Source organism: Pipistrellus kuhlii, unplaced genomic scaffold, assembly GCF_014108245.1.
Source record: "Pipistrellus kuhlii isolate mPipKuh1 unplaced genomic scaffold, mPipKuh1.p scaffold_m20_p_11, whole genome shotgun sequence".
Lineage (NCBI taxonomy): Eukaryota > Metazoa > Chordata > Mammalia > Chiroptera > Vespertilionidae > Pipistrellus > Pipistrellus kuhlii.
Genome location: NW_023425416.1, coordinates 32,276,112 through 32,293,420, shown reverse-complemented (window position 1 = coordinate 32,293,420; position 17,309 = coordinate 32,276,112). Strand labels below are relative to the sequence as shown.

General features: G+C 35.3%; 1 protein-coding gene across 6 annotated transcripts in view; it reads left to right on the top strand.

Moving 5' to 3' along the window:
- TBC1D5 (TBC1 domain family member 5) overlaps positions 1–17,309 on the top strand; it is a 368,525-nt gene that overhangs the window by 127,468 nt on the left and 223,748 nt on the right. For all 6 annotated transcript variants that reach the window (XM_036431572.2, XM_036431570.2, XM_036431571.2 and 3 more), the window contains one exon: positions 9,052–9,183. In XM_036431572.2, coding sequence (XP_036287465.1) covers positions 9,087–9,183 — 97 coding nt within the window. In that variant the 5' untranslated portion in view covers positions 9,052–9,086. Of the gene's footprint in view, positions 1–9,051; positions 9,184–17,309 lie in introns of those variants that run through there.

The following is a 17,309-nucleotide window of genomic DNA, read 5'->3' as shown; positions in this document are numbered from 1 at the left end:
CATGTAGAGTTGTGCTGTTTAAATGCATTTATATGTAAAAGTACCTACACAGTGCCTACTTCTTTTAAAATGCTATGTTTTTGCTGTTACTATCAAATTAAAAGTACTATCTTTAAAAAAAAATATATATATACATACATACATACATATATATACACACACTCATTGATTTCAGTTTTTAAAAAAAATATATTTTATTGATTTTTTTACAGAGAGGAAGAGAGAGGGATAGAGAGTTAGAAACATCAATGAGAGAGAATCATCGATCAGCTGCCTCTTGCACACCCCCCTCTGTGGACATGCCCGCAACCAAGGTACATGCCCTTGACCGGAATCAAACCCGGGACCCTTCAGTCTGCAGGCTGACCCTCTATCCACTGAGCCAAACCGGTTTTGGCAACACTCATTGATTTCAGAGAGGGAGAGAGAGATAGAATATCAATGATGAGAGAGAATAATTGATTGCCTGCTTCCTGCATGCTTCACATTGTGGATCGAGCCAGTAACCCCAGCAAATTTAGAGAGTTAATGCAAGAGAGTTACATTGGCCTTTAAATAAGTTAATTAAGTATGAAATGCATTTATATGTAAAAGTGCATGGAACTATGACCTCCTGGTTCATAACTCAATGCTCAACCACTGAGCGACGCTGGTTGGGCTGAAAGTGCTATCTTTAGTAAAATGTCTCTGTGTTTTCTAGCCCTACCACTTACTGATATCCCAGGGATAAATGTCATATTCACATGGGCTTTTAGAAGGATCTCCCCACTTTATGTCCTATGCTTCTGAAAACACCTCCGGCCTCTCTGAGTTTACACCAAAGGGAAGATTTTTGACAAAATGTTTGATTTGATTGATAATTATACAAAAAGTGGCCATTTGTTTATTTTCCTTATTCTTAGTGGCATCTTCATTAATATAAATGGCCAAGTTATAATTATTGTTTCTCTTTTCAAATATTACTCATTCTTGAATTCCTAACTGCTTATTATAGTTATTTTGAGTTTATGAAAACCTGACTGCATAGTTTAATAGCTAGAGGTGATATCTACACTGAGTGACCAGATTAGTATGATCTCTGAACGCACAATAATCTGGCCACTCAGTGTGCTTATGTAGAAGGGAAAGCTTGCATATCTTGATAGATCAAGGGATCAGGAGATAGTGGCCCCGAGCCTCTGGATAGTAAGTCATCTGCTTCTTTCTAACTACCCACAATGCAGTTCTTATACATGGAAAAACCTTATTTTAAAACCCCAACTTTGTGGTCAGTCTACACTGAGTGGCCAGATTATTATGCATTCAGAGATCATAATAATCTGGCCAGTCAGTGTATATAAAACAGGGATAGTACAATTTGTAAGAGTATTTTTGTAGCTGTATAATAAAAGGTTTGGTCACTAGGCTGAGCTACTTAGTATTTGTTCATGAGAAATCTGAAACTATATGAGACTACACTGTGGAGAGTTTCTGTTAGTCCACTTTAACACGTTATAATGCTCAAATTTCTCTTGTTTATATGGTCCTAACTGCCACTTAGTATGACTTTATAGCACTTGAATATTGAAAGGCCAAATATATTTTTATTTTATGATATAAAATATTTAAGCCCACCTGTAAATTTGTCATATATTATAATTTATATATTTCTGATTAGGTATATTGTTTATGAATCTAGCATTTTTATAGTAGATTGTTTACCTTAAACATCTTTTCCTGATAGCCTGGAAATTATAAGGACTAAATTTGTTCTAATATTCTTAAAATAATTACGTTTAGTATGTAGACCCTTATTGTAGTTCTATACTTCTTTAATAGACAACTCTTGAGTAATACAATTGTGTGGTTGGTAAAAATGAATTAGTGTTTCAGGATTTTACCAATGGGTGATATTTAATATTGAATGACATGTATGAAGACAAATGCTTTTATATATAATTTATTTGGCATTGTAAATGCATTTATCTTGTGAGAAACAGACCCCCTATTGTCAGATGAAGTATTCTGAAAAGGTTTGGAGTAAATAAATAATAAAACTACTTTGATATACAATTTAACCAATATTAAATATTAAGACTTTCAGATGATTGATTTTAATACTTAATTAACTTATTTAAAGTCCAATATAACCCTCTTGCATTAAAGATTGGCAGAGTTAAAAAAATAGAACTTAATTTTTTCTCCTCCTTTGTCTTCTTTCCCACTTTCCTCCATCTGCCCTCTCTCTTCATTCCTTTTTTCCTTTCTCTCCCTTCATTTATTTCCTTTTCTTCCGTTCTCCTTTGCTTCCTCTTTTTCTCTCTTATAATTAAGACTTGAAAATATAATAATTTCTACAATCAAATTTACCTCTAATTACCAACATTTCTAAATAAAGAGTTTTGTCAATTCTATGATGCTCAATTATTCTGTCTCTTAATTGTGAAAATATAATTTCTATCAAAGTTTCTAGCTTTTAGAGCTAAGATGTCATATTTTAGGTTATATAGCCATCATGGTAAATGTATGCTACCTGTAACAGATACTTATTCATGCTATATCCTTTCTCCCTTTTATAATTGTGCTTTGAAAATGGTTCATTTAAGCTCTTTGATATGTTTTTTTTATAAGAGGTATCTTTATGTAAAGTAATATTACTCTGTCATTTGTGTTAGACTTTAAGTTTACCATCAGTCAAGAATTTAAATGAATGAAGTATGCTTTATGAGCTCTGAATATGGATGTCTTTAGAAGAAACAATTCAGAATGCTAATTCTATGCCTGTGTATTAGAAACAGTGAAAGAATGAATGCAAGCTGAAATATTGTACATAGAACTTCCACTTTAGGAGGAATACATTTTCCACCCCCAGAGGCTTTGATTATATGATACTATTTCAAAAGCGAAAATTTTATTAAACTAACCTGTTTTGTCTGTACAATGCTAATAATTTGAAATTTTCACTTAAGACACTTGTATTGCTTCAGTTTTCATGAAAAATAATATTGTTTTGAAATTTTATTTAATGTATGTTAAAACTGTTTTCTGAATTTTAGTGCTCTTACTCTTTCTTTAAATATTAACTATTTCATAAGACTTCCTTATTTTCAATCAGATTGCTTTTATCTTAAGATTTAATACTGTAGGAACCAAATTGGTGAAGCCAATACAACTGTCTTTAGGATTAGCCTTGGATTTTAAATGGCAGTTTTAGCCTCATGTGCCATTTCTTGTAACTAGGAGAGCAGTAAGACCATATTGCACAACCAGTTTTGAGTTCTTTAGAATTTTGATTTCATGTGAAGTAGGAACTGCTATTTATGAGAAATATATCAGAGAAAGTGATATCTCCTTTCTCAGCAATTACAAGGTACATTGTCATGCTTTCTCAATTGGAAAAAATAAGGTTGCCTCTATTTATAAAATATTTTGAGGATCATTTTGTGTCAATTAGGGAAATTCTAGAGACATCTTGGTATTACTTAAGAAACTAAAAGTCATCAATTAACAAATTTGAGTAGCATTTACATTTTGGTCATTATATATTTTTCTCTCTATAAATCTAGATTATCTGGAGATAAGATTCAAGCATATACAGTATAGAAATCCAAGTTTATAATATAAATAAATATGAAATGTAATGATCTATTGTAAGTTTCAAAATGTTTATGCCATTTTGACTTTTACAGTGATTATCTCAAAATTTTATACCAACAATTTTTAAATTTATTTTAATTTTTGTCAAATACTATCTTATTATCTGATATTTATAGGTTAAATTTTCTTTATAACAGTGATTAAAATAAATATAGATTCACTTGTTTAAAAATCCTTGATATTCTACTTTGTAGTCAAATATTTTCATTTGGTATTGTCAAAACACAGATAGAAAATTCTTCACATTGAAAAGCAACAAACAGTATTTTGTGATTTTATAAGATAACCACAATAACAGCAACTAACACACTTAAATATTTTTTTTATTCTAGAAAGCTAAAATGGCCCTTTATATTTAAAACAAAACAACAAAAAAACAAAGCAGCACCTGCTTAATAAGTTACTTTTAAACTAGATTATTATTTAAATCCATAATTAAAAGAAAAAACATTATTTACTTTTTCAATACACTTCTTCATATTAACTCATTATTACTATTCAGCAGGTTGTCTTTATTTAATTATAAAAGCATTTCAGTGATTCTGTTTTAATCCATAGGCCTAGAAATTTAGAATCTAGTGGATGTCTAACTGAATAGAATTATTGTAGACTTGTGCGTTTGGTAAATTTTGTATTGTGGTTATTGGCTATTACCATAGACTTGTCAGTTTATAAAGAATTTTTATTCAAGTTAAAAACAAATGATTTTTTGAACTAATTTTCTCTAAGGATAAAAAAATTTAAGAACCTATGAGCATCTTACATGAATGTACAAACATCATTGTGTGGAGTATTTTATTATAATTATAGAAAGATTTTTATATTCTTTCAAAAATATACTTTGACATCAGTATTTGTCTATTTATCATAGAATATATAAAGTCCTCCTTTTTTGTATATTTTATGCGTGTGAAGTTTGTAATAATGAAAGAATACTATATTATAAAGATAAGAAATTAAGGATATAATGTGAAAACATGCTATAGGAGATTAAAGAAATGTTAAATCTGATAGTTAACATGGAATAAGCACTTTCAAGTGTTTATTTTTGCTTTCTAAGAGTATAATAATATATAGAGAATATGAATCTTACATTAAAATAGTCCATGGGCCAGATACAATTTTGAAATGTGTTTATTTGTTTTATAAAGTTCTTTTTTTTTTTTAGAATATTCATTACTTTCCAATCCTTACAAGTAAAGATATCTCACAGAAAATTCTGGATTTCTAGCTTATCTTGAAAAGATTGAATCAGAATAAAGGATGTTCCAATTATTCAGAAACCCTATCCTCTTATACCCCCTTATTTTATAAATTGTCTATTTCATTGACTAATGGGAGCCAAATATAGTGTAGGAGTAAAGATTGTGAACTCCAGAGTTAAAGAGGATGGGTTCATATCTGGCTTCAACAGCTACTAATTGTGTGGCTGTAGACTAATCTCTCTCAAACTCACTGTTCTCTTTGGTAAAATGAAAATGAAGATGAAGATAGTATTGTTGGGAGGATAAAATGATTGAGTATACGTGAAGCATGAAGAGTAGTTTTTTGTGTTTTTAAAAAAAAAAATAAATATATATATTATTGATATTTCACAGAGAAGAGGAAGGGAGAGAGATAGAGCGCTAGAAATGTCGATGAGAGAGAAACATCAACCAGCTGCCTCTTGCTCACCCCTACTGGGGATGTGCCCGCAACCAATGTACATGCCCTTGACCGGAATTGAACCTGGGACCCTTCAGTCCACAGACGGACACTCTACCACTGAGCCAAACCAGCTTTGGAATGAAGAGTAGTTTTTGTTGGCACATGTTCATTATTTAGTATATGGTAGCTATTCTATCTAATAAAAGAGTAATATGCAAATTGACTGTTACACCAAGACACAAGATGGCCACCCTCATGTGATCAAAGATGGCTGCCCCATGTGGATGCAAGATGGCCACCACAAGATGGCCACCAGAAAAAGGCCTGTAGGGGGGCAGTTGTGGTATTATCAGTGACCAGGCCAGCAGAGAAGGGCAGTTGGGGTGACCAGGCCAGCAGAGGAGGACAGTTGGGGGGGGATAAGGCCTGCAGAGAAGGGCAGTTGCTGGGGACCATGCCTGCAGGGAAGGGCAGTTGTGGGCTATCAGGACAGCAGGGAGAGCAATTAGGGGTGACTGGGCCAGCAGAGGAGGGAGTTGGGAGACCAGACCAGTAGGGGAGGGCAGTTGGGTGGGACCAGGCCTGCAGGAGAGGGCATTTGGGAGGGACCAGGCCAACAGGGGAGGGCAGTTGGGGGGGACAAGGCCTGCAGGATAGGACAATTGGGAAGGGGCCAGGACTGGAGAGGAGAGTAGTTTTGAGGGACAAGCCCTGCAGGGAAGGGCAGTTAGGGGATGTCCATTTAGGCCTGCAGTGGGATCGAGCCTAAATGGACATCCCTCAAGGGGTCCCCTATTGGAGAGGGTGCAGGCTGGGCTGAGAAACACTCACCCTCCCGTGCACGAATTTCATGCACTGGGCCTCTAGTAATTAATAATGCTTTTTGCCTGACCCCCCTTATGCATTTGTGTTGGTGATCCTCACTTTCTAATAAACGATTTCAGCAAAATTTCTCAGATTCTGTTTTATAATATAACTAGTCGTCTATATTTTGGTATTGTGCGCTAGATTATATTCCCCAGATTCATTCTATATAGTATTAAATATAAAAAATGCAACTGAGTAAATTTGAAAATCAGTTTTATTCAGTGATTCATGAGTTGGGCAGCATCCCATTGAGCAAATGGAGAGGAGCTCCAAGTTGGTATACAAGATGTAAGGATTCTATAGGCAGAATGGGGAAAAGAGTAGATTGTTTCATATTTTACAATATTAACCTACTTATGTGGATGGAAGGGGATCACCTCACTAGTGCTGACCAGGTAATTCCAGGTTGATTGGTTAAAGATTACATTCCTGGGGGAAGCCAAAACCACAATTATGTTAAATATTAAGTCTTGCTTTGCTGATGTGGGATTTAGTGACTCCATTCTGGGCCTACTGTTTCTTTTTAACAATAATAAGTATTCCATTAGTGCTAATTGAATTGCATACAAGCAAATACTGACAACTATCTTATTTCTGGGTGTAGGATTTATAGCTTTAGAAATCCTTACTAAATGTTAGAAGCAAAAGTTTTCTGCTTTTCCCAGTATTGGTTTTACCTAATCCTCTCCTTCTGTTAGTATGGCTTGAAAGTTCAAAAATAATTTAATTTAAAAAATCTTGTGTAGATGAGAATTATTACTGACATAAGAATTTAGGAGGGAGATGTTCAAAACTATAAAAAAGAAAATATAGGTGATTATTTATATAATCTTACCTTTGTAAGCATATTACTAGAGACAGAAACCTTAAAGGAGATATAGGTTATTTTGGGAACATAAAAATAAAAATAATTACTTATGTCATAAAAATGCTTCATAATTTGAAGACAAACATTGAGAAAAATATGTGTATCCTATGAAAAAGGCTTAATATCCTTAATACTTAAAGCTTGCTTACAAATCATGAAGCCAATTATAATAATAAAATCCATCTACATGGCAATGAACAAATGTCAGAGAAAACATATGAAGTCTTCAGTAATCTCACTAGTTACCAAAAAAATGTAATACGAAATTTGATTGTTGCACTGATTCACAACCCCCCACCGCCCCCGAAAAAACAAACTACAAAAACACCACACGCATGCACACACAAAAAACATAGGAATTACCCATTCCCATTGTTATGTATTTTAAAAATAAGATCTACGGGAAATGAATTGTTGTGCACAAATATTTCTAGAGCAAAATTGGGCAAAAACTTACCACAAAATCTTATTTTTAAAATACATATGTTTTGGCTCAACAGTTACACTTATAAGAATTTATACTAAGACAATAATGATGAATATGATACAGAGATATTGCTAAAAGGTATTTATCATGAGGTTTATAATGTTGAATAACTGATAGTACTCTAATTGTTTACTAATAAGGTATTGGTAACTTTAAATTGTTATTGCTGTATAATGGATAGTAGGGATGCATTACAAATGATATTGAATAATACAGATTTTTAATGGAAAGGAAAACATAATAATTCATATAATCAGTATGTTTAGCATGATCATATTAAAAGTATACATATATGTAGGTGTGTGTGTGTGTGTGGTGTGTGTGTATGGTGTATGGTGGGGTCCCACCAGGTAGCCTGCGGGGATTGGGCTGAAACCCACAGACCAACGCAGCCTATAGCTCCTCCCTGCCACTCCTACTCATCCTGGCCCCACTGTGCCTGTTGCACATTTGCACCCCCTGCCACAACAGTGCTCGCCAGCCATGAGCCCTGCATCTGGCGCCTTCCCAAGGGGAGTGTCCTGCGGAATTGGATCAAAGCCAGCTCTCCGACATCCCCTGAGGGGTCTCAGATTGCAAGAGGGCACAGGCCAGGCTGAGGGACCCCACTGGTGCATGATCAGGGCCAGGGAGGAACCACAGGAGGGTTCCAGGACATGTCCAGCCCCGTCTCCTCCAATCCCGATCTGGGCAAATCAGGGTCGGCTGACCAGGAAGGGACATGGGATGTTGGCCAGCCCAGGGAGGGACTGCAGGAGGGCTCAAGGGCATGTCTGGCCCATCTTGCTCAGTCCCGATCAGCTGGACCCCAGCAAGGGCTAACCTACTGGTAAGAGCGTCTGGACCCTGGTGGTCAGTGCACATCATAGCAACTGGTTGATTGGTAGACTATCTGCCCCCTGGTGGTTAGTGCATGTCATAGCAAGCAATTGAGTGGCCTTAGTATTATCATTGGCATATTAAGTTTTGTTTGGTTGAACAGTTGACCCGTCATTAGATGACTGGACACTTGGTATATTAAACTTTTATTATATAGGATACATATATATGTATGTGTGTGTGTGTGTGTGTGTGTGTGTGTGTATTTTGTCCAGAAGAAAGGCAGGAAGGATATGTAAAATGAAACGGTAACAGAAGTACAATACAATTATGAATGATTTCAGTTTGCTATATTTTCTATATTTTGAAAATTTCTATTGTAAATATGTATTATTTTGCCAGTGAAACAAAAGAATGTTACAAATGTGGTGATAATTTAACTTACAGTTTAACTTTTTGTGCAGTTCATTGACAATGTGATTAAGTATTGAGACAAAGGTTACCAATGAAGATCAGATTTGGGGAGAAATTATTGACATGGAAATTTAGTGCCGCTTTTTCAACTCTTTGCATACACTGCCAATGAGTGGTAACAATACCCGGAGCCTATAGAAAACTTGTTAATGTCTGTAATGCTCATTTAATCCATTTAGTCTTGTATTTATTCCCAGTCATAGCAGAGAGAAAACATATTAATCATTTTCCCCCTATATTTTTCATCTCCCAGGTAGTCACTTTTGCTGACACCATCCAGTTTTCACAATGTATCATTCCTTGTCTGAAACTAGACATCCTCTGCAGCCGGAAGAACAAGAAGTGGGCATTGACCCCTTGTCTAGCTACTCAAACAGAACTGGAGGTAAGTTCTGTATACAGATACATTCTGTGGTTACTGGGAAACCTAGCAGAGGGCCTTCAGTTAGCTCTGCCCGCCTTATGTGTGTAATTCTGTGGAAGAAACCAAGCAGGGCAACTCTGCTAGAGCATTAACAGGAATGAATACCACAAAACATCTACTTTCAATTATAGGTAAAAACAGACAAACGTTTAATGCACTGCCATTTGTTTTTTTTAAAACCATAAACTTAAACTATTACTTTATTACTAAAGGCCTAATGCACAAAATTTGTGCAAGAGTAGACCTTCCTTCCCCTGGCTACCGGCACCCCCTCTGGCACCTGGGACCTGGGCTTCCCTCTGGCCGCTGGCAGGCACCTGGGACCCAGGCTTCCCATGCAGCCCTGGCTTCGTCCAGAAGGTGGTCCAGAAGAATGTCCAATCTAATTATCATATTATGCTTTTATTTTTATAGACTACAGGCCCGATGCACAAATTTGTGCATGGAGAGGGGGGCGGGTTCTCTCAGCCCAGCCTACACAGTCTCCAATCCAGGACCCCTTGGGGGATGTCTGCCGGTTTAGGCCCGATCCCCAGGATTGTAAGAGTCTGATATCCCTCTTACAATCCTGGACTACTGGCTCATAATCGCTCACCTGCCTGCCTGGTCTCCCCTAACTGCCCCCCACTACTGCCCTGATCGCCCCCAACTATCCCCCCCACCACTGGCCTGGTCGCCTCTTACTGCTCCCCACACTGCCTGGTTGGCCCCAACTGCCCTGCTCTGCCAGCCTGGTTGCACTTAAGCCCCCCCCCTCCTGCCGGCTTGGCTGCCCCCAACTGCTCTTTTGCCCCCCACTGGCTTGGTCGCCCCATGCAGCTTGCTGTTCAGTTGTTTGGTCATTCCTCACTAACCCCACTGCAGGCCTGGTTGCTCTACTCAGCCTGCTGTTCAGTTTGTTTGGTTGTCCCTCACTAATCCCCCTGCCAGCCTGGTTGCCCCATGCAGTCTGCTTGTTCAGTCATTTGGTCATCCCCCACTAACCCCTCTGCCGGCCTGGTAGGCAGCCCTCTTGTGAAAGTGAGAGGGTCAATTTGCACATTATCTCTTTATTATATAGAATAAGGATGTTGAAATGGAAAATTACTTTGTCAAACTTCTTTTAGAGGAGTCTAAGCATTTTGGTGTTGACTTAAGCAGGATTTTTTTTCACTCCAGCAAGATGAGATTACTCCAGAATTAAAAGACTTGCCTTATTCTCCTTTAAAAAAAATGTACTTTTACAGATCTATGCATTTAAATTGTTAAAAGTTAGATTATTAAAAAGTAAACTATACTAGGGCTAACCCCATAAAAATTTGTTGAATGTGTATATATTAGAACTCTGTATTTTTTTTAATATTAATAATAATATGGTGTATTAGAAGGAAATGAATATGTGAGAACTTTTGAAAACTTATCCTTATTTTGAGTGATTCACTAGGTGAGAAAGTTGACCTATTGACTGAGAAAACTCCTTGTAATATTTCACTTATGAAATACACATATCAGGATTGTGAAATCTATTTTAAAAATCGTAATTAGTTAATTTACATGTGTTTTATATACTTCAAATACATTATTTTTTTTCTATATCGGTATAAAGATCTGCCGTTAACTCATATTTTGGGAATTTTAAAAATAATTGATACCTTAAATTGGCTATTTCAAACTCCTGGCTTTATGGAGTATGTTTTTGGAAAAAGTATAATTTGCCATACAATGTATTTTATTTTATATTTGCTTTTATTTAAAAGGACTCAAAAAGGCTGCTGTTTAAGGTTTTGAAGTATAAAAAAAAATATGAAATAATTATTGTGCCATTTCAGTTTCAGCATTTTAAATATTTCAGTGGTAAAAATACTGCCTTCCCTCGTAATGTTTTTTTTTTTTCTTTTTCCCAAATGCAATACCTGCAAAAATCACTTATAATGAAATAAGTCCAATTATTTTGCAAACCCTTATATCAGTGGATATTATGAAAGTGAATATGTTTTTGGGTTAGACATATTTAAAATAGTTTCACCAAAATTTTCTGGCTAAAATGTTTATTTTAGAGCATTGAATTTTGTGTTGTGTTTTTTAAGTGCATATTTTTCTCTGATCTAGTTTATTAAATATGGAGGCTTGTCTTTAAAAAAGTAGTTAAAAAACATTTTAAATTAATTTTATCCCTTATTGTTGCAGGAATGAGTAGTTACCTTTTCTGAAAAGGCTTTTCGTTTATATCCTAGCCTAACATTTCTATGACATACAGAGTTATTAGGACTGAATTGATGTTTAAAAGTGCCATTAATTCATTTACCCCAAATGTTCATTAACAATGTAAATGTATGCTGATGTTCTATGAGACAAGGAAGTGACTAATGACTCTTCCAACTAACAACACTTAAAATGAATAGAAACTTTAGATAGCTAATCTTGAAGTAATCAAGACCCTCATTCAACTTGGCATCTCTGTATGCTCTAAAACAGCTGTCAACTGTTAAAAATATATACAAAACACACATACGCACACACACACATGCAGAAAGAAAGATATGTAAATATCTAGTTCTTCAAAGCCATAAAGGTTACTAACCATAGTGGGTTTTGCACATTGTATATGTAAATATTTTATATAAAGCATCTATTTCATCTTTTTAGATTTCCCTTTTGCAGAAAACGTGTGTAGCATTTTAATGGGGTTGTCACGTTTAAATATCATCACCTTTGTAGTACGTTTGTTTATTTTAATATATGCCTTTCATGGTCTTCTTCATATATTTGAAGCCTTTTGTACATTTTTCCCACAAGTGAATTTGTGGATGATTCATTTTCTAAGTAGTCAAACATTGGATTTTAATAATTGGTTTTCCTGTAGAGAATTGATGTTTTTTTTCCTTAATTCCTGTTATTGGTTCCACAAGTAAACAAATAAGTCTTTAATTTCTCAAATCTGAATTTAAACATTTATAAAGAAGCAGTACATTACTGAATTAAATGATTTTTAGTTTTCTGGAAAGTATTTTTAAAAAATAGGCACATAATAGGAATGATAGAGAGAAAACTGCATTTCATTGTTTTATTTCATGAGTGGTTGAAGAAAGTCGGTGAGGGAAAAAAAATTGATATACACAGGCAAAATATTAGGGCATATATTTCACGTGAATTAAATTTTTAACTGCTTGAATTGCCTTTTCAAATGGAGAATAGCATAGCAAGTATGACATTTTATCTGTGGCCTAATAAAATTGTTTATATACATGAATTAAATTCCCAGGTCTTTGAACAAAGGGTATTAATTAGTAATTGATAAGTTACCTGTAATTCTTTTGAAACCATAAAAAAGCAAATTATTTGTTTAACTAGTAATGATTATTCATTCTTAGCATCTAACTTATAGAGACCAATTAAATTAAAAAAAAGAAATAATTTTATTTTAAACTGAAAAAAAAAAAAAAAAAAAACAGTATCAAGATTTAGGGAAAACCTGGAATGACTAGTTGCTTTCACATGCAGAGATTGTTGCTCATGATGAAAAAATATTTTCCTCTATTAGATCTCTTTTGAGAATAGCATTTTGTTACATATTGCCAGTATTTTTAGCTTCAATTATATATGCCTTACAACTTTTATAGTATTTACATAATTACTACTTAATGTAATGCCTTTTTATATAATATCTGTTTCAAAGCTTTCTATCTTTATGTATAAAATATTTAGCAACCTACTTTAAAAAAATCTAAGTTGTTCTGAATATCCTGCCTACTCCATTTTTGCCTCTGATAATTTTGTTTTTGTCCCAAATCTTTCTTTTTTTTTTTGCTATAATATTATAGAGTTTTAGAACTCTAAGAGAATGCTTGGCTTTATTGCTGAATAAACCAGCAATAATTAAAATAGTTCATTGAAGTTGATATATTAAAACTCTTCTGTTATGATCTTTAGTATTGCTTTCCACATAAGTAGGAGTGGATTTAGATTTGAGTAAAAGATATATTTGTTCTTCTGAAGATACCCGGTCAAAGTATTGGATGCTACCTGAATCACTTTACTCAAATTAAACTCTGTCCTTGGTCTAATTGGCTGGAATTATCTTGAGGGTGGGCGGGAGGATGGGAGCAATGTCTCTTTCCTCTATAGCTATTCAGTAGTTTTCCATTGACTAATAATAAAATTCATACTCTTTATCATGACATTTATGGCTATCTTGCTGAAGATTCATGAAAGAAGATGCTTCTACTGAACAGTCATTGTGACTATGACCAAAATGGTGCTTTCTGTAATCTCCCAAGAATCCATTGTCTTCAGTATATATTCCATATCCTAATATATAAAAAGCCAGAGGCAATCACGACTGAAACAACCGGACAGATGACTGAACAGCAGGCTGCATGGGGCAACCAGGCCGGCAGGGGGACTAGGGAGGATGACCAAACGAGTGAACAACGGGCTGTGTGGGATGACCAGGCTGGCAGGGGGCTTAGTGAGGGACAACCAAATTACTGAACAGTGGGCTATATGGGGCAACCAGACTGGCAGTGTGGAGCAGTTAGGGGCGACCAGGCCAACAGAGGTGGGAAGTTGGGGGCAACCAGGTTGGCAGATGTCAATTGGGGTTGGCCAGGCCAGTAGGGGGCAGTTGAGGGTGACCAGGCCGGCTGGGGGGGAGGGGGGGAGCAGGCTGTGACCAGGCTGATAGTGGGAGGCAGTTGTGGGTGAGCAGGGGACAGTTAGGGGCAACCAGGCCTGCGGGGTGGGAGGTAGTTGGGGGCAACCAGACCAGTAGGCAGAGGCAATTAGGGGTGATCTGGCTGGCAGGGAGGGCAGTTAGGGGCAATCAGGCAGGTAAGCAGTTAGAAGCCAGTGGTCCCATATTGTGAGAGGGATGTCCATCTGATGGTTTAAGCTGCATCCCTGGGATCAGGCCTAAACCAGTACTCAGACAATACCCGGAGGGGTCCCGGATTGGAGAGAGTTCAGGCTTGCCTGAGGAGACTCCCCCCTTCCCCCCCATGTACAAATTTCATGCACCGAGTTTCTAGTTTAAAATAAATGAATTGTGTTGTCTATACAAAAGTTATGGTAGTACTGGAAAAAATTAAAATCAATGGAAGAGGAGTCTTGGGTCTTGGAAATTCAGAGGAGACACAGTCTAGAGCCAAGATGGAGCTATTTGTAGATAGAAAGAGTGTCATTATTTTTATTGTAATAATAGGAGGGAAGGGAAAAAGGTGTTTACGTATAGTGAATTCGTTCATTCAGTGGCATATCACTGAGTTCAGTTAAATATCACTGATGCTTTCATCTCTTTTTTGATAAATTAGGGGAAGCTAATTTGCTGGAAGTGATTTGTAAAGATTGACAAAGGTTAGATTGAGTTGATAAAGAATACATCACCTTGGGATCCAAGTTTAGATTAGACACCCTCATTTATAGGTGATACAACCTTATAAACTTGGATGATTATCTTCCAGCAGAATTCAGCACCTAGGATTTAGCCACAAAGTGAAGAAGGCAGGGGTTTTGTCAGGAGACTGTAATACTAATAAGGAGACCAAAAGGCAAGGGAGTTGATGGTGAAAGAATTCATTGATGTTTTGAGAATACAGTACAGTTTATTGTAAAGCAATGGCATTCTAAGAGGGCAGAGAAGAAAGTTTTGGAAGGGATGAAGTCAGAGAAGATGAAGTGTAGAGTAGTATAGTGATGGGAGTTATGACGGGGATATGGGAACAGTATATAATTATTTGATAAGTACATCAATTCAATGGAATATTGTTTAGTATTAGCCAATAAACCAGCTCAGTACCTTCATTAGTTCTGAATAATGATTTTCATCTACTTTGATTTGGTAGGTTTGAAGTCTTTTTATTTTAAATGCTTTATTTTTTGAGAGCAGATTTAGGTTCATAACCAGATTAAAAAGAAGGTACAGATTTCCCATATAACATCTGTCCTCACATATGCATAGCCTTGTCCATTATCAATTTCCCCCACCAGAGTGGTTCAATTGTTAGAATTGATGAACTTACATTGACACATCATAATCACTCAAAAGTCCATAGTTTACATTAGGGTTTACTCTTAAAATGATTATTAAAAATATCCTATATGGTATTTTCATAAATTCTCTGTGCTCTATTTGTATTCTCTCCCCTCTCCTCATCCTTCTATCCCTGGTAACCACTGGTCTTTTTACTATCTGCATAGTTTTGCAAGAATAATTTTTAAATAAATAATCTCCTTATATATCAAGAAAAACGTAGTTTAAATTGATGAAAAATTCTAAGCAAGGGTATAAAACCACTAAGGTAAAAAGTAGCTTTGTTGAAAATAAAGATGGTAAAATAAATGAGAGTAACTGAGTTCTTAAATAACAGTAGCAAGGATTTTAAAAAGGATGGTTTTTAAAATAACTCCTTAAAAACAGATTTTAAGTGGTATGACAGTAAGTAGAAGTGAAATCAGAGAGCAATCAATAAGCCATGCCCAATTCCTCTAAATTAAACTGTTCAAAAGAAAGTTGGAAATGAGAGGCTTAATTTGAAAGGTCATGAATTAGAGATCTGAGTCATTCTCCAGATGTCAATTCAAAGTATAAGACAGTTAAGAAATCCAAAGAGAGAGGCAGGAGAGTGCTGAGGGTTGATTTGTAGGAATTTTCCATGATTAGAAATTGAATAGATGGAGCAGTATTTTGATAATATTGTAGGAATAGTGAAAATAGGGGAAAGATGTAGGAGGCCAAAGTTATAGAAGCTACATATATGAGAGCTTCCAGAAGGTCCAAAGTGATCAGTGCTTCAAGTATTGCACAAGTTAATGAGTATAAAAGGAGAAAATATGTGATTTGGTGATTGGAAGAATATTGATGATCTAGCAGGGGTCCTCAAACTTTTTAAAGTGGGGGCCAGATCACGGTCCCTCAGAGAGCTGGAGGGCCGGACTATATGAACTACTAATTCCTACTGTAACACCTCGGCTGCGCTCACTGCCCAAAAAACCTGGCGGGCCGAATCAGACTCCTCTGCGGCCGTAGTTTGAAGACGCTTGAATTCTATAAGGTGGGTAAGCCATTTTCAAAATACTTCTAACTCACTTACGTGGCTTGAAATGAACTCAAAATCTGATTCAGAGTTAACAGAAAAAGATAGTGGATAAATATCCATGATAAATATTTAACTGATGAGGAAGGTAATTTACTCTTTAATATAAGACTTAGATGAAGCTTTGAGAATGCATTTTGCCCAATGATATATTAATCTAAGCTCATCATTAATCTGAGCTCATGATTAATATGCATTGGCAGTATTTTTCATTCTTAACTGTATTCTATGAAAATTGAAAATAAGTTACCTTAGTTTGCCATCACTATACATTTCCTATAAGAAGGGTTTACTTAATAATCAAATAGATGTTTTGAAATAAGAATTTTTTTTTTCATATAATACTTGTACTTTACTCTGGAGCTTAACTATACTGTTCTGTGAGACCCATATGAGCAATACAGGAAAACACAAGGGAAAAAACATTATGTTAGCAACAAGCTGTTTTAGTTTCACATTTTAGGAAAATCTGAATGTTTTAAATTGAAGAAATTAAGAAGCAAGTAAATCACAAAAATTATAATATCTTAAGTTATTTACTTTAAATTGTCCTTTTCTTTTATTATATCTCCAATATTAAAAATATAATTTTCTTGAGTCATTGGAAATGATCTGATATTCTACCATTTGGTAATTATTGTATTCCTATAAATTATAGTGATTATTTGTCTTTTTTCAACTTACAAATCTATTTGGTTTTAGTAAGAAAAAAAAACACTCACCAGCCTTGATTTATCAACAAATAGTGAGAATTTGCTTTTACTTATTCAAGTCATGTATAAGGCAATGTGTAAGCCAAATAATCATTTATATTATAGGAATATGTGTACATAAATAATAATTCTTCTACTTTATTTTCCCCTTTCTTCTCCCAAATATAGAAAAATTTAATGCAATTGGCATCCTAGCATATTTGCTTAGTGACAATTTTAATAGACTATGACTGATTTTGACCAAGGTTAGAACAAATAATACTATCAATGTAAATCTTTAATCAGAATTGTGAATAGATTTGTT